Here is a 23,959-nt window from a genome sequence, read left to right as displayed (position 1 = left end):
CTCAACCGAGGAGGCCAGAAAAGGAACCCTTGAACTTGTGGAGTCTGACTCCCATACTATTAAATTGTCTCTAGAGGTTTTAAAATTTTAAATTTGTCTTACTTTCCCTTTCTGTCTCTTATTATCTCTTCCAATCCCTTTTCTTTCTCTCTGTCTTTAATTTGATTTTAATTCCCCTATTTCCTTCTCCATTGTTCACTCTGTTTCTTTCCCCTGTTCCTTGGTTAAAAGGAAAAATTATTGGTTCCATCCTTCACCAAGTTCCCAGGTGCCCTTTTGCCCTTGTCAAGCTATTATCAGTTTGCACTTCCAAACTGGAGGTAGGAGGGAAAAACAAATCCAGCTCTTGATGTTTAACTGAGATGCCATGTTCCACTAAATTATAGGCCATCATATTTTCAAATTTGTGCCAATACGAACATATGAATTAGGAGCTGGAATAGGCCACTTGGCCCCTCAAGCCTGTTCCGCCATTCAGTAAGATCACAGCTGATCTGATTATAACCTTTCACCCCCTTGTTAATCAAGAATCTAATAGTTGAGCGGTATCAAAGTGCACGTCTAATTATTGAAGCACAGTGTCAGACAGAAGTGACCTTTGTAGGTTTCCTGCAATTAGAGTTTATGGTGATAGATTGCGGTAGCTCCTTAATTGCAATTTAATTGATGAGTTTGGGAAATTGACACCTTTTAAATAGCAGATGATCTTTCCTTTGGAGAAGTGGCCAATGTTTACATTGTACTATAGTGTTTGTGTCACTGTGAACTGTTTCCGTTTTGTCCAGATAAATCCTTGTTAGTATCTCCTTTAACAATTGGAGATTTCAAAAATGTTTGAGTTAGCAGGCAGTAGTATAACTCGAATCTCTTTGAGTTCAAGTGTACCACAGAGTGCTAACTTGAATGCCTATGAATTTTCAATATATGTCGCAACTGTGCAACAAAATATTGAAGCATAGGTTTTTTTGTCCTAGTCATGATTTATTTCCAGTTTTGATGCTTGATCTTGGTATAATATGTACAGGCATGCACAAGTATATGTGCAGCAGCGTGGCACCATCTGTAGCATGTTTTCTCACAACCCAATCTTTCTTTATGAACTGTTGGGACAAAGGTGATTAACATATTGCTCATTATATATACATACACACCTTTGTTTATGAATGTGGTAAATTTTGCCTTGAGTTAATGCCTCTATGATACAGATTATATCCAAATTCTTTCACAAGTGAGTTGTGTACATGGACTGTGGGGTGTCTTCAAAAACTAATGAGAGCAACATTGAAAATGATCTAGTTGTGCCCATGGACATGAGAGGCTCTTTATATTATTTACTCAGACAGGGAGAGAGGGAATTAACACGTGAATCTTCAAAATGGAGGACTCAAAGCCATGTAGGACGCCACCTGAATCAAAAAGTTAAAATTGAGTTTAAACTTTAATTTCTACTGGGATTTTGTTTCAGCTGCTTATGTTTGCTAGTTTCACAGAATTTTAATTTAGCAAATTAATTAGCTGAAATATCCATTGGGGTTTTATCACAGTTGAATTTAAATCCCCTTTTACATGTGTTGGCACCTGTGGGCAAAGATAGAATTAATTGAATTGGTTGTCCTTAACATGCACAAGAGATAGTTTGAATATTAGATGCAGCCTGTAACTATTGTACTGTTAGAGATTTTACTTTCTATACATAGAGCTGTACAATTTTGGGTAAATGTATTCTGTAAAGACTTGGATTCTACTGATTTTTCCCTGATCATTACAGAGAGGTGACATTTGAAGGGCAGAATACATTGATGTTATTTAGGACTTGCTGAATCTTCAGTATACAAGTGGACCAGTTTCAGTTTTGTGTCAAGCTGACTACCAATTGAATACCTCTTTTTATTTAGGCAGATCCTTTAGGCTGCAGTGTATCACTGAGAACAAACTTGGTGGTGTAATATTTTATGCTACAGCTGCTGAGTACAGTAATATCACATCAGAACAGGTGCTCTGAGGTTTTTAGGTGCAATGAGTATGTTAATTTATTTCAATTTGAATCTTTTTTTATTTTTTCATGGGATGTGAAAATTGCTGTCAAGGCCAGTATTCGTTGCCCATCTCTAATTGCCTTTGAGAAGGTGATGGTGAGTCACCTTTGGTGTAGAATATAGAAATAGGAGCAGGCCATTTGACCCCTCGAGCCTGCTCCACAATTCAATAAGATCATGTATTATGACACCGCCGATGGTAAAAGCTGAGTTGTTCAAATCCCAGAGGGAAACTTGAAACAATTGTCATAATTCATTTTTGCAATTTGTATGTTTTGAGATGGAGGCTTTGAATTTGGTAGTAATAAGACCACTGAGTCTCAAGAGGTTTTTTATAAAACTAAATTAAACATTTACTAATACATAGATTGTAAGCACATACATATATCTAGAAAATTACTGCCAAAATAACTGCAAAAATATCCTAATTAATCTGACCCTCAGTTTGACCCCTGGTAAGGCACAGTAAAACACACAGATTTAAACAGACCCCTGGCAAAGCATACACTGGACAGTCACATTCAAAATGAGTTTCTTTCAGCTCTGGGTCCTTGCAGACAGACTGGAGGCTTAAAGGCTGGAGGCTTTAGATCTTAGAGTCCCTCCTTCTTTTACCAACAGGTTTCTCTTCCTTTATACATATTTTCCTCTTTGAATGCAAATTCTCATTGTCGCGAGGTTTTTTAAAAAAAATTAAATCTTTTAACAATAAAGCTCTTTTGTAATGCCCACTTTTACTAGTAAGCTTTTAAAAAATAAACACATTGTTTCTGAGCTTTATCTGGTTAGGTATAATATTTCACCCACTCTTTTGAATGCTCTATTTAAAAATGCAAATTGCCCCCTCTACACTTCACCTTCTATTTCCCTATGTTTATCTAATTACCATTTCAAATCTACTTCTCCTCTATACATCAAAGCCTCTAGTCCAGCTGGCTTTAATCCAATTAAGACACACATACACACACACAAACCACTAGAATTCTATTTCATAATAATTTCCAATAACATTATAACCATTGTTATATATTCTTGACATCCTCCTCCTTATCGTAAAATGAACCGTCATAATTTTAAAAGGCGGCTTTATTTTTACTAACCTATCCTATACTTAACTATATATTTACAATATTATATGACCAGATGCATGCATTAACATAATATATATACAACTCCTCAGCAGAAATCACTCCAGTTCAGTGTCCAGATTTTAAAATGTCTAAATTTCCCTTTAAGCTTCAAACTCTTGATAACGCAGCTGCAATCCGATTCTCTTGTCTAGTGACATGTATTATCTGTAGGTTAAATGGTTGCATTAGTAAATTTCACCTGAGTAGCGTTGCACATTTTGTCTCGAAATTTGTCCAGAAACTTTAAAGGATTGTGGTCTGTATAAACAATTGTTTCTGACAAATTGTTTGCCACATAGCATTGCAGCATTTTGAAATCTAACACCAAACCCAACATCTCCTTTTCAATAATATCTTCTGTTGTACATTCAACTTCTGTGAAAAATAACCAATCGGTTTTTCAATTCCCGTGTCATCGTCTTGTAACAGTACAGCCCCAATTCCTATATCGCTTGCATCAGCGGCCAACTTAATTTGCTTGGTGTAATTGGGTACTGCCAAAACTGGTGTCGCAGTTAATACAGTTTTCAAACTATCAAATACCTTCCGACACTCCAGTGTCCATTGAAACTTCTTGTTCTCTTTTAATAGTTCAGTCAGTGGAACAACCACTTGGCTAAAATTTGGTACAAATTTCCAGTAAAACCCACTCATGCCAGAAATCTCAAAACTTCTCGTTTTGTTGTAGGCACTGGGAAATCCACTATAGCTTTGACTTTCACATCTCTCGGAGCCACTTTGCCATGTCCACTGGTATGGCCTAGATACATAACTTGTGCTTTTGCAAATTCACTTTTAGCCAAGTTCATCACCAAATTAGCTTCTTGTAATCGAGTAAATAATTCTTCCGGATGTTGTAAATGCTCCTCCCAAGTCTGACTGACTGAAAAATATTAAGTCATCAATATAAATAGCACAATTGCTTAGACCTGCAATTACTGTGTCTATCAGTCTTTGAAATGTTGCAGGTGCATCCTTCATACCAAATGCCATGACTTTAAACTGATATAGTCCATTTGGCATCACAAAAGCCGATATCTTCTTTGCTCTCTCTGATAACGGTACTTGTCAATATCCTTTTAGCAAGTCAATCTTTGTGATAAGCTTTGATTGTCCCACTTTCTAAATGCAATCCTTCAACCATGGTATGGGATATGAATCCGCTTTTGTCATTGCATTCACCTTTTGATAGTCCACAGTCTATGTTCCATCCGGTTTCAGTACCAGTACAATAGGCGAACTCCAGTTACTGCAGCTAGACTCAATGATATCATTTTGAAGCATGAAATCTATTTCTTTCTGTACTTGTGATAACTTTGTAAGATCCAATCTATAAGGATGTTGCCTTATCGGAGGTGAAACTTCTACAGAAACATCATGTATAGCTAAATCGGCCCTCCCCAACTTATTTCCACAAATAGCTTCGTTTGACTGCAATAGCTTTTCCAAATCATTTTGACACTTGTCTGGAAGGTAACTTAATATTACTTTTAAGTTTTCAAGTACCCCCTCATCCAATTTGATTAGAGGCAAATCAATTTCAGAGTCCTTCATTTCTACCTCTTTCTCATTATCTACCACCACTTTTTGTTCCTCTTCCTTGTCAAAGTCCTTTTTAAGCATATTTACATGACACATCCTCTGCTTTCTTCTATCTGGAGCATTTATTAAATAACTTAGTTCACTCAATTTCTTTTTAATTCTGTAAGGCCCATTGAACTTTGCCTTTAATGAGTCACTCGGTACTGGTGACACAACTAGCACTTTCTCACCAGAAATAAAATTCTGAGCTGTAGCTTTTATGTCTGCTTCCACTTGCATGACTTGCTGTGATATCTTTAAATGTCCCCTGGCAACTCACATGCTCTGTATAATCTCTCTCTCTGAAGTTTGATACATAATCCAGGGGAGTAGTTTCTGGATTTTGACCTACCAATTCCTCATAAATCAATTTCAGTGGTCCCCTTACCTCATAACTATAAACTAGTTCAAAAGGACTAAAACCAGTCGATGCATTAGGAGCGTCTCTAATAGCAAATAACAAGAATGGAACTCCCCCATTCCAATCCTTTGGATAATCCTGACAGTAAGCTCTCATCATAGTTTTTAAAATTTGATGTCATCTTTCCAAAGCTCCTTGTGACTCCAGATGATAAGCTGTTAACTTAAACTGTTTTATCCCCAAACTGTTCATTACTTCCTTAAACAGCTGTGACATACAATTAGATCAGGGTTCAAATGTTATTTCCTTAGGTAAACCATATCTTGTAAAAAAAAATTTAGTTAATTCTTCCACAATCATCTTAGTTGCAATATTTCTTAAAGGTATCACTTCAGGAAACCTGGTAGACACATCCATTATCGCCAGAAAGTACTGATTTCCACTTTTAGTCTTAGGGCGGGGTCCTACACAATCAACCATGACCCTGGTATAAGGTTCTTCAAATGCTGATATGGGGATTAAAGGTGCCGGTTTAATCACTGATTGTGGTTTCCCTATCACCTGACATGTGTAACATGTTCTACAGAATTTGACTACATCCCTATGCAATCCTGGCCAATAAAAATGTTTCTGTACTTTTGCCTGTGATTTTCTGATTCCTAAATGTCCCCCCATTGGAATTTCATGAGCAATCCTCAGAATCTCATTCTATACTCTAATGGGATAACAACCTGATGTACCTCCCTCCAGCTTTCATTTGTTGAGACATTTTCTCATTAGAGTACCACCCTTAAGGTCAAAACATTCTGGAATACATTTTTTCTTTGTTTCTGAGTAAGCTGTTTGATATAAGTGTTTTAATTGCAAATCCTTTTGCTGCAACTCAATTAACTGCCTTGAGTTAAACACTTCAGCTGAGTTGTCCTTTCCTGTCTCTTTCTAAGCAACGTTATCAAACATAGTGCATGCCAATTGGATTTCAATATCTTCTTCCTGCCTTTGAACTGACTGTCTTCCTTGTTTTTCTTGCCTCAACCTGTGTGCCTGTGATCTCGTTATCACACAATCTGGAAACAATCCAGGAACCAATCTCCTTGTAACATCTCTGTTGAAAATTCTTCTACAGGCTGCTTAACTACCATAGGCATCACCCACATTTGTGATCCAGCTATATCATTACCCAGAATAAATTGAACTCCTGCAATGGGCAATTTTTCCAGTCACTTCGCCAGTTTTCCAAGTACTTTTTAAATTTACCTTCCACAATGGAATAGGTTTAGCATCTCCATGAATCCCACTTCTTGTCACCTGTTCCTGCAAGACTCCATTGGAACAATAAATATCACTATCCCACAACACTAAGGATTGACTAGACCCTGTGTCTCTTAAAATTTTAATATCTTTACACTCTGTACACATGGAAAGATTTTCCCTTCACACACACAGTCTTTAAACATTTCTGCAACCTGCTCCTCCGAACTATCTTGGGTGAACTGTGAACACATTCCCTCTTCTTTATCTGTCACTGATTCTCCCTGTTTCACTTGTACACAAACCACTGGTTTTTCCTGTGCCTGAACCTCAGAACCCACAGTACTTTTACTTCCAGAACTTTTCTGCACCCCAATAATTCCAACAGATTTTCCCTGCGATTTCCAACACACTAACTTCGTGTGGCCCCACTTTATTACAATGAAAATGCCTCAACTTTCGAATGTCACTGCTACCCTCAGCACCTTCCTTTTTATTCTGAGGAAAAAGCTTCCTGGGAATTTCCAGCTACTCCTTCTTTTCCCTGGCTACCCAACTTCCTTTCGCCTTCCCACTTTCTATCCTTTTTGGATTTAAAAGGATGACGATAAAAAAGTTTAGCTCTAATGCACTAACTCATAATCATCAGCTGTCTCTGCTGCTGCTTTACAGAAGCAACCCTCTGTTCCTCCACATGAGTCCTCACTATCGAAGGGATTGAATTTTAAATTCTTCCAAAAGAAATACTTCTCTATGCTGTATATGTTGTCTCTATTTTTGATGCCTGTATCCACCGGTCAAAGTTACTTTGTTTTACTCTCTCAAACTCAATATAGGTTTGCCCAGGCTATTTTCTCATATTCCTAAATTTCTACCTGTATGCTTCAGGAACCAATTCATAGGCACTCGAAATAGCCTTTTTTTTACCACATCATAATTCACTGATACTTCTTCAGACAGAGAAGTATATACCTCATGCGCTCTACCAACCAACCTGGATTGTAATAATAATGCCCAGCTCTCTTGTGGCCATTTCATCTGTTTAGCTATCTTCTCAAATGAAATAAAGAATGCTTCAACATCCCTTTCCTCAAACTTTGGAAGAGCTTGTATAAATTTAAACATCTCCCCACTCGGTTCTATTCTTGAGAAAAATGCTTCCTCACCTCCTGGCGTCTCTTTTTTAACTGCCTATGTTTTCAATTGGATCTCTCTCTCTCTCTCTCTCTCTCTCTCCTTCTGTAACTTCAGAATTTCTAACTCACTTTCCTGTTTTCTTTCTCTCTCCTGCCTTTCTGCCTGTACCCTTTGGAATGCCCTTTCTCTTCCCTTTTCTTCCAATTCAATCGTTTTCATTTGCAACTGAATTTGAGCCCATTCCAATGAACCACCTCTTGGAGAACTCTGTCTCTCAGGTATTCCTTCCAATTTCAAATGCTGTGCCATCACTTCAATTTTTCTGATTTCCTAGCCCCCGCAGGTAACCCCAATTTTAATTTATCCACTAACTCTGTTAACTTACCCTTGGATACTTTTTGTAACCCAATTAGAGTTATATCATCTACTCCAAGACAAGTCTTATCAATTACCAAAGCCACCTTGCTTTGAAAAACCCCACCAACACCTGAATTCAAAGTGTTTCTCATACTCATAACTTTAAGATTCACTAATCCAAAAAATCAAGGAAATTTTTTGTCACGGACCGGCCTTAATCTTGTTGTTAATTTTTTTGCTTTCGGACAAATCTGCTCATTATTCTGTCATTGACACTCACTCTGGACAAAAGCTTTGTTTCTTTACTGCAACCATTACCTTTGCCTTTTGTTCTATGACATGTTTGTCAGCCTCCTTTCCTGGAGCTTCCCTTTTGTTGTTCTTCCCCCCTCCTCCCTACTTTGCTCCCACCTCCCCCCAAATCTCTACCGTCCTTCAGCTCTGAAAAAGAGTCATAAGATTCACAACATTAACTGTCTTTCTCTCTCCATAGATGTTGCCAGACCTGCTGAGTATTTCCAGTTTATATTATTATATATTGCTGTTCCTTCATCATTGTTTAATCAAAATCCTGGAACTCACTACCTATTAGCATTTTAGGAGTATGTTCCACAGCCACTTCAGTACATGTGATGAAAGCCCACCACCACCTTGTGAAGGGTATCTAGGGATGGGCACTAAAATGCTGGCCTTAGCCATGATGTGCTTACATCAAGAAACAAAAACATACCAAAGTAGTCAATTAAGTTTAATACATTTCAATGAACTACATAAGTTCTTAAATTTTAAGTCAGGCATCTACTGTAACTCATTTGCAAAACAAATTTTAATTGTTTATAAAAGATATGCAAAATATAATGTGAAAAGCAGCAATTATAATTGAGGTTTGAAAAAAGCAAAGAAATGCCCTTTTTTCGAGACACATTCAAAGGATTCACTTATTCATGCAAAGATCCAATTCACATGCTAGCATATTCATGGGAGTATTTAAAATGTCATTATAATACAGTTGGTTGGCTTGTGGTGACATGAATGGAATAAATTTAATAAGAATTGTTTCAGTGGTTAGGAATGCTTGTTCAACTGTCATCAAAATGGAATGCTGGTGCGTGGGTGTCACTCAGTAATCACAGGCAAAGCTGGAATATTGTACTTTATGGGCTATTGGTGAAGGTGTTTCCATGACGTGAAGCTCTTATCTTCAACATTTGAATGTGTTATTTATGCAGCCAAGATTGCTTTGTGATTATTATTGTCCCACGGTTCTTTTTGCATTCAGTCTGTGACTTGAGTATCAAATTGTTGTTTTATCGGCAGAGTAATGTCTCATACTGTAAATATGGAAATCTTCTTTGAATCACTAGAGTGCGTGCAACAAATATAGAAAATTATTTTTGTTATTCAATTTTCTCCCCACACCTCCAGCAGATGAGGACTTCTGGGTGCCAACTCATTTATATCTAACATGTGTGAGGCTATACCAAGTCAGCATTTGTCCATGGAGGGCAGCCACAGTTGAGCCTAATTCTCACATCACACACTGACACTTTCAATCATCCTAAGAACACAAGAACATAAGAAATAGGAGCAGGAGTAGACCATTCGGCCCCTCAAGCCTGCCCCGCCATTCAATAGGATCATGGCTGATCTGCCCCAGGCCTCAACTCCACTTTCGTGCCAGCTCCTTATAGCCCTCAACTCCCCGATATTTCAAAAATCTATCTATCTCCTCTTTAAATATTTTCAGTGATCTAGCTGCCACAACTCTCTGGGTAGAGAATTCCAGACATTCACTACCCTCTGAAAGAAGAAATTCCTTCGCATTTCAGTTTTAAATGAGCGTCCCCTTATTCTGTAACTATGTCTCCTAGTTCGAGATTCCCCCACTAGTGGAAACATCTTTTCACATCTATCCTGTTAAGCCCCCTCAGAATCTTGCACATTTCAATAAGATCACCCCTCATTCTTCTAAACTCTAATGAATAAAAACCTAACCTGTTTAGCCGTTTTTGGTAAGTCAACCCTTTCATCCCAGGAATCAGCCTAGTGGATCTCTTTTGAACTGCCTCCAATGCCAGTATATCCTTTCTTAAATACAGGGACCAAAACTGTACACAGTCCTGCGGCCTTACCAACATGCTATATAGTTGTAACAAGGCTTCCCTATTTTTAAATTCTAACCCCCTACCAATACAGGCCAAAATTCTATTTGCCTTCTTAATTACTTGCTACACCTGCATGCCAACTTTTCGTGTTTCATGCACAAGAACACCCAGATCCCTCTGTGCTGCACTTTTTTGGAGTCTCTCTCCATTTAAATAATAGTCTGTCTTTTGATTCTTCCTACCAAAGTGCATGACCTCACACTTTCCTACATTAAACTCCATCTGCCAAGTTTTTACCCACTCACTCAACCTATCTTTATCCCCTTGCAGATTCCTTATGTCCTCATCACAACATGCATTCCCACCTATTTTTGTATTGTCAGCAAATTTGGATACATTACCCTCTGCCCCCTCCTCCAAGTCATTAACATAGATAGTAAATAATTGAAGCCCTAGGATTGATCCTTGTGGCACTCCACTAGTTACGTTTTTCCAACCTGAAAAAGACCCATTAATCCTGACTCTCTCCTGTGTGTTAACCAATTCTCAATCCATGCTAATACATTACCCCCAATACCGTGAGCTCCTATATTGTGCAATAACCTTTTATGTGGCACCTTATCGAATGCCTTCTGGAAATCCAAATACATTGCATCTATCCTTTATCAACTCTGCTTATTATATCCTCAAAGAGCTCTAGCAAATTTGTCAAGCATGATTTCCGTTTCACAAAACCATGCTGACTCTGTTTGATTATGTTAAGCTTTTCTAAATGTCCTGCTATTTCTTCCTTAATATTGGACTCTAGCATTTTCCTAGTGACAGATGTTAGGCTGACTGGCCTATAGTTTCCTGCATTTTGTCTCCCTCCCTCCCTTGAACAGGGGTGTCACATTAGCAGTTTTCCAATCTGCTGGGACCCTCCTGGAATCCAGTGAGTTCTGAAATATTTTGACCAATGCCTCCACCATCTCTGCAGCCACTTCCTTTAAAATCCTTGGATGCAGGCCATCAGGTCCTGGTGACTTGTCTGCCTTTAATCCCATTAGTTTGGCAAATACTTTATCCCTCATGATAGAAACTGTTACAAGATCTTTCCTCTCATTAGCTCCTTGCTTATCTGACATCTTTGGGATGTTTATAGTGTCCTTCACCATGAAGACTGATGCTAAATATTGGTTTAAATTATCTGCCATTTCCCTGTTCCCCGTTATCAATTCTCCAGTCACATCCTCCAAGGGTCCCATGCTCACTTTAGCCACTCTTTTTATGTACCTGTAGAAGCTCTTGCTATTTGTTTTTACATTTGTTGCCAATTTACTTTCATAATCAATTTTCTCCCTCTTTATTAGGTTTTTTTGTCATCTGCCACTGGTGCCTAAAAAAACATTCCCAATCCTCTGGCCTACCACTAGGTTTTGCCGCTTTGTATGCCTTAGTTTTTGATTGGATACTTTCTTTGACCATGTTTTGTTAAACATGGGTGGTTCATCCTTCTCATCGAGTCCTTTTTGATCAGGATAAATTTTTTGCTGAGCATTATGAAATATCTGCTTCAATGTCTGCCACTGCTCATCCACTGACCTTCCCCTTAATCTATTTTCCCTACCCACTTTTGACAATGCTTTCTTCATACCCCTGTAATTGCCCTTATTTAAGTTGAGGACACTAGTTTGAGACCTAAGTTGCTCGCCCTCAAACTGAATTTGAACTTCTACCATGTTGTGATCGCTATCCCATAGAGGATCCTTAACTACAATATCTCTTATTAATTCCACCTCATTACACATTACTAGATCTAAAATACCCGGTTCCCAGGTAGGTTCTGCAACATATTGCTCTAAGAAACAATCCCTGCTGCACTCTACAAATTTGTCTTCCATGTTACCCCTGCTAATCTGATTTGTCCAGTAAATATGCAGATTAAAATTACCCATGACAATTGTAGCACCCTCCTTACATGTCTCCATTATTTCCCAATTTATATTTTGTCCTACAGTGAGGCAACTCTTCAGGGGTCTATAGACGACTCCCACACGTGACTTCTTTCCCTTGCTATTCCTTATTTCAAACCAAACTGATTCCACACCACAATCTATTGCACCTACATCACTACTCACCACTGCATTGATACCTTCCTTTATTAAGAAAGCTACCCCACCTCCTTTTCCTTTTTGCCTATTTTTCCGGAACGTCAAATACCCTTGAATATTGAGTTCCCAGTCTTGGTCATCCAGCAACCACGTCTCTGTAATAGCTATCAAGTCATATTCATTTATTTCTATTTTTGCCGTCAACTCATCTATCGTGTTACAAATGCCATGTGCATTCAGATAAAGAGCCTTAAGCTTTAACTTTTTACCATTATTGCTCATTTTGGTTCTGATTTCCGCTGCACTCTTCTGCTTATATTTTCTGCCCCTTCCTGTCACACTTTGATTATTGTTCACGTGTTCACTACCCTGCACCTCAGCCCTCTCGTTTCTTATTGATTCTTTTAAACCTCTCTTCAATTGAACCCTCCCCATCACTAATTAGTTTAAAGTCCTATCTACAACCCTAGTTATACAATTCTCCAGGACACTGGTCCCAGCATGGTTCAAATGAAGCCTATCCCAATGGAACAGCTCTCTCCTTCCCCAGTACTGGTGCCAGTGCCCCATGAATCAGAACCTATTTCTCCCACACCAATCTTTGAGCCACAAATGTACCTCTCTAATCTTATTTACCCTACGCCAATTTACACGTGGCTCAGGTCAGTTAGTGATCCAGAGATTATTACCTTTGTGGTTCTGTTTTTTAATTTCGCCCTGAGCTGCTCATAGTCCCTCAGCAGGACCTCTTTCCTAGTCCTACCTATGTCGTTGGTACCTACGTGGACCACGACAACTGAATCCTTCCCCCTCCCACTCCAAGTTCCTCTCCAGCCCAGAAGAGATGTCCTTAACCTTGGCATCAGGTAGGCAACACAGCCTTCAGGACTCTGTCTTTGCTGCAGCGAACAGTATCCAATCCCTTACCTATGCTATCCCCTATTACGACTACATTTCTCTTTTATCCCCCCACTTGAATGGTGCTCTGTTCTATGGTGCTGTGGTCAGTTTGCTCATCCTCCCTGCAGTCTGCGCCCTTGTTCACACTGGGAGCAAGAACCTCATACCTATTGGACAGGGGCACTGGCTGTGGCTCCTCCAAAGCGAAATTTTAGATCCCCATACCTGCCTCACTCACAGTCACACCCTCCTGTCCCTGACCACAGTCCAAATTTGGTGTAATTAATATAAGGGGTGTAACTGTCTCCTGAAACAGTGTCCAGGTAACTCTCCCCTCCCTGATGTGTCGCAGTGTCTGCAGCTCGGACTCCAGCTCATCAACTCTGAGCCGAAGTTCCTCGAGCAGCCCACACTTGCTGCAGATGTGGTCACCGTGGATGGTACCGGTATCCACCAACTCCCACATACTACAGTTGCAACATATCGCCTGCCCAGCCATCTCTATTCTATTTAATTAATTAATTTGGATATTAAATATTTTTAAAATGAATATCTTAACTGTACTCTTCAGCTGTAATAACGTCTCCTGATTTAAACCACATGACCAATCAAAAGAGACACAGAAGAGATATTCACCAATCACCTAACTGCTTTCCTTCGATGTCACACTTTTGGCTTTGACAGGTAGAAACAGGTCCTCCCCTCGCACTCTCCTCTAGGTGCTGTTGACTGCCTGTCCCAGGGTCCTCCTCTTGCACTGTCCTCCATTCTGATATGGCTAGAACACTCGTGGATCTTTTCTTCTCTCGTCCTGTCCCAGCAGTATCCAAACCGTTTGCAGCATCCGCACCAATGTCCCAAGGAGAAAATCCAACCCAAGGTTTTAGAAATATAATTTGATTTTGAAGTTACCAAATTTCTACATCAGTTAATGTTAATTAATTAATCTCTGTACGCTTGCCACATTTTTCCCAGACTGCTCAGAGCTGAATCAATGGAGTGCCATCCAAGTCTGAGCTGCATTTCAGATGCCTTATCCTATCCAGTACTTCCACCTCCGCAATGTGATTTGCCTTTTCTGCTGCTTCACTGCTACTGAAAGCTTTATCCGTACTTTTGTTATTTATAGATCCCACTTCTTCAATGCTCGACATACCAGTTTCCCAAACATCTACCAGATATAAGTTTAGAGCCTGTGGGATACAAGTAAAGCAGCTCTTTAAGCATAAAGTAACTACTTATTGATTAATGGATTTGACTAATGGATGTTTCCTTTCCTTTTTATGCAGAGATGTGATATATCCAAACACAAAGTGCTGATCGTTTCAATTTCCCCTCAGTCAGTGCCCTATTTTGCTGCGAAGCATTGTATAAATGTTACTGATGTAATCCAAAGACTTTCTGGATTCTTGAAAGGCCTTGGTAAGTAATATTGTTTTTAATATTTAGTTCCTTTTTGCTTCGATCAGATAGGTTACAATATGCAACATCAAAATGGAAGCTATTGTGGACCTAAATTATTCAATTGTGAAGTGGAAATTATCAATTTATTTTTCCATTTTCAAGAATTTTTCTTGTGTAAATTATTTCTTATGTAATAAAGCAAATCTGAGACAATCTACGTGACAGTTTAGTGTACTACTTCTGAACGGTTAGCATATTATATTCTTGGCAAAAATTTCCACAATCTCATCACATTAGATCTAGTTAAGATATGATATTTTACTCTTAACCATTATCAAGAAGGTTCTTTTTAACTTGATAGTGTTTGAAGATCAAGGCAAGTTGCGAGTTTAAAACAGGATATAGCAAAATTCTGAAATGTTTAAATCATTAACAGGAGCACTACTTGGTACCCATCCTGAGTTTGAGTTTCTGCACTAAGACCAGTTTTAAAGTGAAGTGGCTTCTCATTAGTCTCACATTGAAAACGAACGTGCAATAACGGGTCTCTGTGCCTGAGGCGAGTAGCTCTTTCTTTGAACTAAACTTCCCGCACTGTTGTTCATTAATGCAAGTGCAATCAAGATAAATAGACACAGTGAAAAGATTATGTACTTCCATCTGGAAAATCTAATTACGGTTATATCAGATTCTGTATCATGCAGCAAGATGAATTGACTATTTCTCACAATTAGTGCTATATGCTTTGTTTTTCAGGAGTACATCATGTCTTTAATATGACTTTGGCAGCTGATTTCAGCCTTCTTGAGAGTCAAAGAGAATTTGTTCAGCGCTTTTACCAGAGAAGCCAAGACCAGCATGCTTTACCGATGTTTGCCTCTGCTTGCCCAGGTAAGCCACTTCATAATTTTTTTACTACATTTTGAAGTGTGTTGCGGAAGTAACAGACAAATAATTGCATTTAAAACTGCTGACGTCACCTAACAGCTCTCCCATATATCATTGACTTTGGTATGTGTTTCTTTCATAAATGTGAATGGGCTATAAATTATATAGTTCTGATCGATTAGTATGATTTCTGTTCAAATATGTATTGTGTTTTATGATTCAACTATCCACTTGAAATACTACCTGGAACTGTGTCATGAAACCTATTGAATCAGAAAATAATGTTGAGATGTAGGTCTGGTTTTACAGTAGGACTGCAACATATCCCACCCTGTGTTATCTGTACAAACAGTGGTTGCCTGGCTCTGCAGTGGTTAAGAGATATACACCCGTAACATCAGTTGTCACTAGGATATGCTAAATGTAATTCCTATAGTGACCTCTTTTTGTTGACATGAACAAGGGGGAAACAATGGCCACCAGTCTCATTTCTGTATATAAACATCCCCTTCCCTTCTGACCTCCCCACTCACTATGAACATTTACTTTTTGTCTTCACAAAATACAGGTCCAGAAATTTGACTCAATGGCTGATGTAGCATACTTAAGAGCATAAGAAATAGGAACCGAAAAATGCCATTCGTCCCCTCGAGCCTGCTCTGCCATTCAATAAGATTGTGGCCTTAACTCCACTTTCCTGCCCATTACCCTTGGCCCCTTGTCAATCAAAAATCTGCCTAACTCGGCCTTAAATATATTCAATGATCCAGCCTCCACTGCTCTCTGGGGAACAAGAATTCCGAACATTTTTTTTGTGTATGTTGACAATATTTCCAGGCAAACAGCATTTTAAAATTTGTTAGTATATATTATAAAGTTAATACTCTTGGGCATCTTTTATTATTGATGGGGTGGCAGCTTTCCATCTTGTAAGATAATGGTTAGCGCCGCTTAGTTTTGAGTGATATTATTGTTGTTTATTCTTGAGCTATAAGCATTCCATGATCAGAATATGCAGAATCAAGCTCTCGGGGAAAATATCTGAATGCTGAGGTATTATCAAAGCATGTTCCACAAATCTTAAACTAACATAATAGAAACTTAGAGCAAACAGAGAGCTTATTCAAAACAAAAACAGAATTACCTGGAAAAACTCAGCAGGTCTGGCAGCATCGGTGGAGAAGAAAAGAGTTGACGTTTCGAGTCCACATGACCCTTCAACAGAACTGAGTGTAGTTAGGAGAGGGGTGAAATATAAGCTGGTTTAAGGTGGGGGGCGGGGGGAGAGAAGTTGAGGGTGGGGTGGTTGTAAGCAAGCAAGCAGTGATAGGAGCAGATAATCAAAAGATGTCACAGACTAAAGGATCAAAGAGGTGTTGAAGGTGGTGATATTATCTAAGAAAAGTGCTAATTAAGAATGGATGGCAGGACACTCATGGTACAGCTCTAGTGGGGGTGGGGTGGAAAGACTGACAAGGTATTAGTTGTAGATTTAAAAATAATGGAAATAGGTGGGAAAAGAAAAATCTATATAAATTATTGAAAAAAAACAAAAGGGAGGGGGAAGAAACGGGGTGGGGATGGGGGGAGGGAGTTTAAGATCTAAAGTTGTTGAAATCAATATTCAGCCCGGAAGGCTGTAAAGTGCCTAGTCGGAAGATGAGGTGCTGTTCCTCCAGTTTGCATTGGGCTTCACTGGAACAATGCAGCAAGCCAAGGACAGACATGTGGGCAAGAGAGCAGGGTGGAGTGTTAAAATGACAAGCGACAGGGAGGTTTGGGTCTTTCTTGCGGACAGACTGCAGGTGTTCTGCAAAGCGGTCGCCCAGTTTGCGTTTGGTCTCTCCAATGTAGAGGAGACCGCATTGGGAGCAACGAATGCAGTAGACTAAGTTAGGGGAAATGCAAGTGAAATGCTGCTTCACTTGAAAGGAGTGTTTGGGCCCTTGGACGGTGAGGAGAGAGGAAGTGAAGGGGCAGGTGTTGCATCTTCTGCGTGGGCATGGGGAGGTGCCATAGGTGGGGGTTGAGGAGTAGGGGGTGATGGAGGAGTGGACCAGGGTGTCCTTATGAGAGTGAGAGCTTATTCAGCCTATTGTGTCTGTCTGTCAGCTCTTTGCCATGGCAATCCAAAATTAACCTTCTTGTCCTGCTCTCTTCCAATAGCCCTGTATTTTCCTTTGCTTCAAATGTGTATCCAATCTAGCTTCACAAGTGCAGCAGTCTCTACTTCAATGACTCCTGTGGCAAAGCATTTCACACTTAACTCCCTGAATGAAGAAATTTATTCAAACATCTTTTGCCTTCTTATTGGTATTTTAAATTGATGGCCCCCCTTATCATTGATTCTCCAATCAGAGAAATAGCCTTCTTCTATAAAAACCCTTCTTCATTTTTAAACACTTCAATTAAATCTCTAGCCTTTCTCTGCTTCAGTGAAAATAGTCTCTATGTCGCAAACGTTTTCTCTATAATTCTGTGTTCCCTGGTAATATCCAGGTGAATCCATGTTTTTCATTCCCTATGGTATGAATGCCTGAAAGAGTTTTGCAAAGAGTAGATGAAAGGCTCAGTCTTGACATGTATCTACTGAAAAGCAGAATTAATTTACTGAGAAACTGAAAACTTACTGGTTTTGATTTTGAAAACCTGGTTGCATTCCCAGTCTGATTTAGCATTCATGTTGTAGCTTGTCAGTTAAATTTGGAGGATCCTGTCTTAAACAATATAAATACTGGATCAAACAAGGAGTGTTATTGATCTACTCATAGGCAGAAAGAGCCGGACATTCTGGTCCAAGAACAATTGCTTGAAGGAGCGGAAGTACAGCTATCCCTCGTTACACATTGCTAATGTGTTCCTAAAAAAACGTCATGCTAAATAAAAACATGCTAAACAAAAATCGTTTTCACGTAAGAAAATATGAGTGTGGGTCACTTTTCTGACCTGCAACTTACTTTTCTGACCTGCAACTTTTACATTTAAACACCTATTGGCTGCCTAACTGGCCCAAAAATTCTCTTACTAACTCTTAAGCACTTACTAACTCTGAATAACATACAGACCGAACTCTTACAGCTTATCTACTTCTCGCCACCTCCAGCTCACAGACCCACCCGCTTACTGCCTTTCCTGACTTACTGCTTCCCTCCCACTTGCCACCTCTCCCGACTTGCCACTTCCCTCCCACTCACTGACCTTCCCCTTCGCCACTTCCCTCTGCCGCTCCCTCTCGCTGGACTCTGGAGAGGGGCAGCAAAAGGGAAGGAGCAAGGGAAAGGAGCTGCGAGTGGGGGAGGGGGAGGATCGGGGAGAGAGAGCAAGTTGGGGGGGGTCAGTGAGTCAGCAGTGTCGGCAAGCGGTAGTCTGATTTTTAAAGAAATTGAGCATGCTCACTAACCACACTAAAACAAACATGGCGGCAGCACTATTGGGGGAACCCACCTGCGCTAGAACAAAAGCACACAATTAGAATGCATTTTAAATGGGGGACACCTTTACTGAAAAATAAACAATTTCCAAAGGAATAAGTAGTTTTTTTTTTGAAAAACCTTATTGTGTGGAAGAACTTTCTGCTCTTCATATAAAGTTTAAAAAAAACTGAATTGAGGCATCAATTCCGTAATGTTATTTTTAAATCGATACCAGTGGGGAATTTGTTTCCTCAGTCCTGCGCCCAACCATGACTCAGTAGAAATGATGATTGTATCTGTAAGAATATCAGTCAAGTGTTGTGCAACTGCAAAAGTCATATGGCTATCATTGTGTTTCCTGTCATGAAATGTTTGCAAATGTCTACAAGGGGGAAAAAAAAGCAAGTAAATTGAAAATAATATGACACGACCACAGTCTAATTGGTAGGCTCTGGCCACACAGAAAATCCAGCATCACCAATATCACTATTGTTCCTTTGTCTGCGAATCAACATAAGCAGTTAAAATTCTAACTTATAAAGTGCTATAGCCATTAGATTCAACATAGATTAGGTATATCTATGTTCAAGTTCTAAATAGCACCAAGTTCTTTAGAGTTGTTTGGCCTCGATTGTTTTCTGTAGAAGCGGTGTGTCTGCACACTTTCAGGGTAAAGCCCTCTGCTTCCAATCCCAGAACTTTGGAGGAAAACATCTGCCTGTAATTTTTTTGCCTTTCTTCCAACTCCCTCCACTTGACAGAAACTACCAACCAGTAGGTACATAAGATGTCACTTTGCATCCCAGAGTACCTAAGCTCTTTGATATGAGATTTCCAATGGATCTTGTCATGGACATTAGCTGAGTCCCTCTCGATTGAGAGAAGAAATCAGGTTAAAAATAAATATATCTCTTCCCAGCTTGAAGAATGTATCAAGCTGGGGTGGATTCAATATTGAAACAGCCCTTGTTTGTGCCACTTTACACAATACAGGTGATCCTAGTATAAAGGAATGATGTTTCATAGTAAATATATTGAGATGGGGGAGTGGCTGGGAGCAGGAGCAGGGCAATGTCAGGAAAGCAGGAGGGAGAGGGGAACTGGAGAACAGCAGCCAGGGACCCTGCTAGAGCAAAAGGCTGGGGCATGAGGGAGGAAAGTCTCGTGGGAGGGCTGGGGCGATGAATGGGGGGGTTCCTGTAGGAGGGAGAGAAAGTTTAGAGGAGGGGTAGAGGCTTGGGGAGGGATTGACTGGATGCGAGTAGAGGGTACTGTGGCAAGGATCTGGGAGAGTGAGAGGATATTGCGATGGGGATGTCTGGTGGGGACTTGCTGGTGAACAGAGTGGCAGGGGTGTCATAACATCAGAACCCTCATGGACAGTGTCAGATCTGAGAGCTACATAGCTTGAATTCAGCTGCCTCGACATTGACATTGCTGCCCTATGTAAAACATCGTGTGCAGGAGAAGGCCAACTGAAGGAGCAAGACGGCGGGAGCACCTTTTTCTGGAAGGGCCTTCCAGGAGAGGAACAACACCTCCACAAATTCAAATGAGTTTGTCTGGTGCCTCAGTGACTCGCACTGTAGGATAAGCAAGTGCCTCATGACTACCCAGTTCACAGCCTAATGAGGAAACAGTGCGCCACTGTTATCAGTGCATACCCTCCTACACTTGGGGCAAATGAGACCAGGGAGGGGTTCTACATCGACGTTGAGCAATCCCTAGTCCAAGTCCCCGCAGACAAACTGATTCAACTCAGAAATTTCAGTACCAGAGTTGGGAGAAATGTGAATCTCTGGAAGGATATGATTGTCAAGGAACGATTAGTGAAAACAAACACCAATGGAGTCATCCTCCTGGCAAATGTCTAGAACATGACTTTAATCATAAAAAAAAACACCCTGTCCCTCCAGTCAAACAATCACACGTCCTGATGGCAACAGCCATGGTCCAAACAGTGGCACCTGCTCGAGTACATCATTGCTCAAGCAAGGGACTGCAGGGACATTCACATCACCTGCCCATGACAAGTACCAACAGCTACCAACATATTATCGCATTATCCAATCTACCATCTCCATCAGCCTGGCTTCCAAACAATGGAGGCAATAGAAATAATACCACAAGAAAATTAACATCAACGGCCTCAAAGATCCCACTAAGGTGTTCTCCTCAGTCAACGCCTCACTGCCAACCTCTTAACCTCCAGCCACCAGGAGCTACAGTGTGTCCATAGTGCCTGGTCAACCCTAAGATCCACCACAGCAAGCATCTGCAAAGAGATCCTTGGCCTTTCTGTCAGGAAACATCGTGAATGATTTGACAAAAGCAACCATGAGATACAGGACCCAACTGACCGTAAACGCAAAGCTTTCGTTGACTGGAAACTTCACCACATCCCAAGAGAAAAGCAGTAGTCATTCAGGTGTGTGGAGACAAATGTACAGCATAAAACTGACGACATAAAGAACAAATAGTTGGTAGAAAGAGCGTGGGATATCCAGCAACTTATAGACACCAATGACATGCACGGTTTCTTCAGTGCTGTCAGGATGATCTATGTCCCAAGCACTCGAGGCCCACGCCGCTGAGAGCCAAATATGTAAGGGTGCTCAGCGAGGACAGGGAGGCAGTCAGTCCTTGTTGGTCAGAACATTTTTGAAGAACAACTCAACTGAGACTCTTCAACTTGAATACCTAGTCTGGAGTGAAGTTATAAAGCCATTCAACACCTGAAAGCAAAAAACCTCAAGCATTTGGAAATCCTGTCAAAATTCTGAAATATAGCAGAGATATACTCCTGGCATAGCAGCACAGCCTCATCCCTCATCTGGGAAGACGGTACATGCTGGACGATTTCAGGCCTGTAAACGTGACTAAATTCAAGAATGAAAACAAATCTCATTGATCTTCCCTAAGGTTAACACATTGTCAGGGTCCTCCTCAATCAGCGCCTCCCATTGGCTCAAGAGCTCCTTAGAGTTGCAGTGAAGTTTTCGCCCATCATGGGCATCACAAACATGATCTTCAGAGCACAGCAAATGCAAGAAAAACACAAGGCACAGCACCAACCCCTGTACATGGACTTTTTTGGCCTCACAAATGTCTTTGGAAGGAATGATCCCAGATTTGCACTAAGTGTGGTTGCGAGCGCAGTGTCTGATCCGCAGCAGGCGGCAGCAGGGACTTCTTTCGGAGGACTTCTGGAGGCCAGAAATTTGCTGAGTCCGAGTCTTATGATGAGCCTCTGGACTCAGCCATGTCACAGTTGCAAAGGCAAGCTCGGAAACATCAGGAAGGGATGTCCACTGCATTCCGCAGATTGCAAGGCACAATGGAGGAGTCCGTCTGCCTTCAGTCTGAGGTGATAACCGCTGGCATGCCAATACATCGAGGTCAATGCTGGTAGGATGGCAGCTGCCATGGAAACCTTGGTCCAGGACGTCGCTCCTGCACTGCAGCGTGGGCTCAACTCCATCGCTGACAACATAGTTGGCCTCCAAAACTTTGTACGCAAGATGGGTGTGCGGCAGCTCGATCTCACTCCAGCTACCCCTTCTCCTCAAGCAGTCAACCAGGGGCCCTTGGGCACCCATTGGGAGGAGGATCAGCAGGTGTACCCCCTGGGGCCAACCATCCAGCTGAGTCTGGGAGTGTCTGGCCCATCTGAAGCTACTCAGCTGCTCCAGCTTCACGGGCTGAGGAGGGTGCCACTGTCACACAGCAGGACCCCAAAAGCAGGCCAGGGCCCTCCAGGTCTTGGTCCTCCAGAAGATACCTGCCAAGATCATCACTGACAGTCAGCATGCTGCCTCCACCTCCACTATGGATGCCCGAGGAGCACCAAGACTTAGCAGCAGGGTTAGGAAAATTAAGAAGATGTAACTCTTTCGAGTACATTCACAGTTCTTGACTTTTTTTTTTGTTCAAAGTCCTGGAGTGGGACATGAACCCACAACCTTCTGACTCAAAGGTGAGGGTGCTATGAACTGAGCCACAGCTGACACCTCAAGATGTAACTCTTTTGAGTACATTCACAGTTCTTGGTTTCCGGGAGTGGGACATGAACCCACAACCTTCTGATTCAAAGGCGAGGGTGCTACGAACTGAGCCACAGCTGACACCTCAAGATATAGCTGCACAGCCTGGGCACTGGTGTTAATCACTTGTACATACTGTTCACTATTGTCAATAAACTCCAAAGAATGTTTCCCTGCCTATGGCTCCTTGTTCTGATGAGCAGTATTCATGTCACTCAGATGTGAAACCTTTCAGCACAAGATAAAGGCAGGTGTCTCAGTCCAGGGCCTCTTCCCTGTGCTTTGTGCAGCCTTCAGACCAAAGTCATGGTCCAGCCTCACGCTCCCTGCCACATTACTGATGCCTGCACCTCGATGGTGCTTGACATTGCTGCCAGAATGTCGTGGATAGGCACCACAGAATTCTCTCATTCTCTGTGTGCTCTCAGCACCTTTTAAGGTGGGGCTGGCCCCCATCTCTTCAGCATCTGTGACCAGTGATGCTGTGCTCCTGAAGGGGTCAGGTGCTGAAGGCGGACAAAGGATCAGATGCTTCTGTGGACCCTGGAAGACTTCAGGGATCTGTGACCGACTAAGAATGTAGGAGTCGTGGACACTGCCTGGAAACCGTGCACGGACCTGCCGGGTGTGTTTGTGGTGGTCGCACACCAGCTGCACATTCAGCGAATGGAATCCCTTGAGGTTGACATAGTTAACTGTGTGTTGCGACGGGGATCTGAGCACCACATGAGCGCAGCCAATGGCACCCGGCACCTGTGGGCAAACTGAGATCTGGGCAAATCCAATCGCTCTTGTATTCTGGCTGTTCTGGTTCCGGGTGAAATGCACTGTGTTGTGTGTCCTCGCAAAGATGGCATCCGTGACCTCATGGATGCATTTGTGGTTGGAGGCTTGTAATATCCCACAGAGGTCACCTATGGAGCTCTGAAAGGAGCCCCTGGTGCAGAAATTGGGCATCGCAGTCACTTTCACGGCCACTGGCAGTGGATGCCCTCCATGTCTTCGTGTCGCCAAATCCTGCAGTAGCTGGCAGATGTGACCGACCAGTTCCTTGGACATGTGCAGTCTTCGGCGACACTGGTTCTTGGTCATCTGCAGGAATGAAAGGTGGTGTCTATAGACACTGGGTCTAGATAGGCGCCGACCAGAGGCGAGACCTTGGGTCTAGCCAAGCACCCACCAACGATGGCTCGCTGTGGCTCTTCAGCGGCATGTGCGGGATCCCCAGCCGCCCCTTCTTCCTGAGGCTGCTGCTCCTCC

At 41.4% G+C, this 23,959-nt stretch overlaps 1 protein-coding gene across 1 annotated transcript in view; it reads left to right on the top strand.

Annotated features, from left to right (window-relative positions):
• Positions 1-23,959, top strand: part of narf (nuclear prelamin A recognition factor) — a 42,526-nt gene that overhangs the window by 1,434 nt on the left and 17,133 nt on the right. The window contains exons 5-6 of the mRNA XM_078570888.1: positions 14,241-14,373; positions 15,112-15,246. Coding sequence (XP_078427014.1) covers positions 14,241-14,373; positions 15,112-15,246 — 268 coding nt within the window. The remainder of the gene's footprint in view (positions 1-14,240; positions 14,374-15,111; positions 15,247-23,959) is intronic.

The sequence above is a fragment of the Cetorhinus maximus genome, chromosome 24, assembly GCF_964194155.1.
Source record: "Cetorhinus maximus chromosome 24, sCetMax3.hap1.1, whole genome shotgun sequence".
Lineage (NCBI taxonomy): Eukaryota > Metazoa > Chordata > Chondrichthyes > Lamniformes > Cetorhinidae > Cetorhinus > Cetorhinus maximus.
This window is presented reverse-complemented; position numbering and strand designations above follow the sequence as displayed.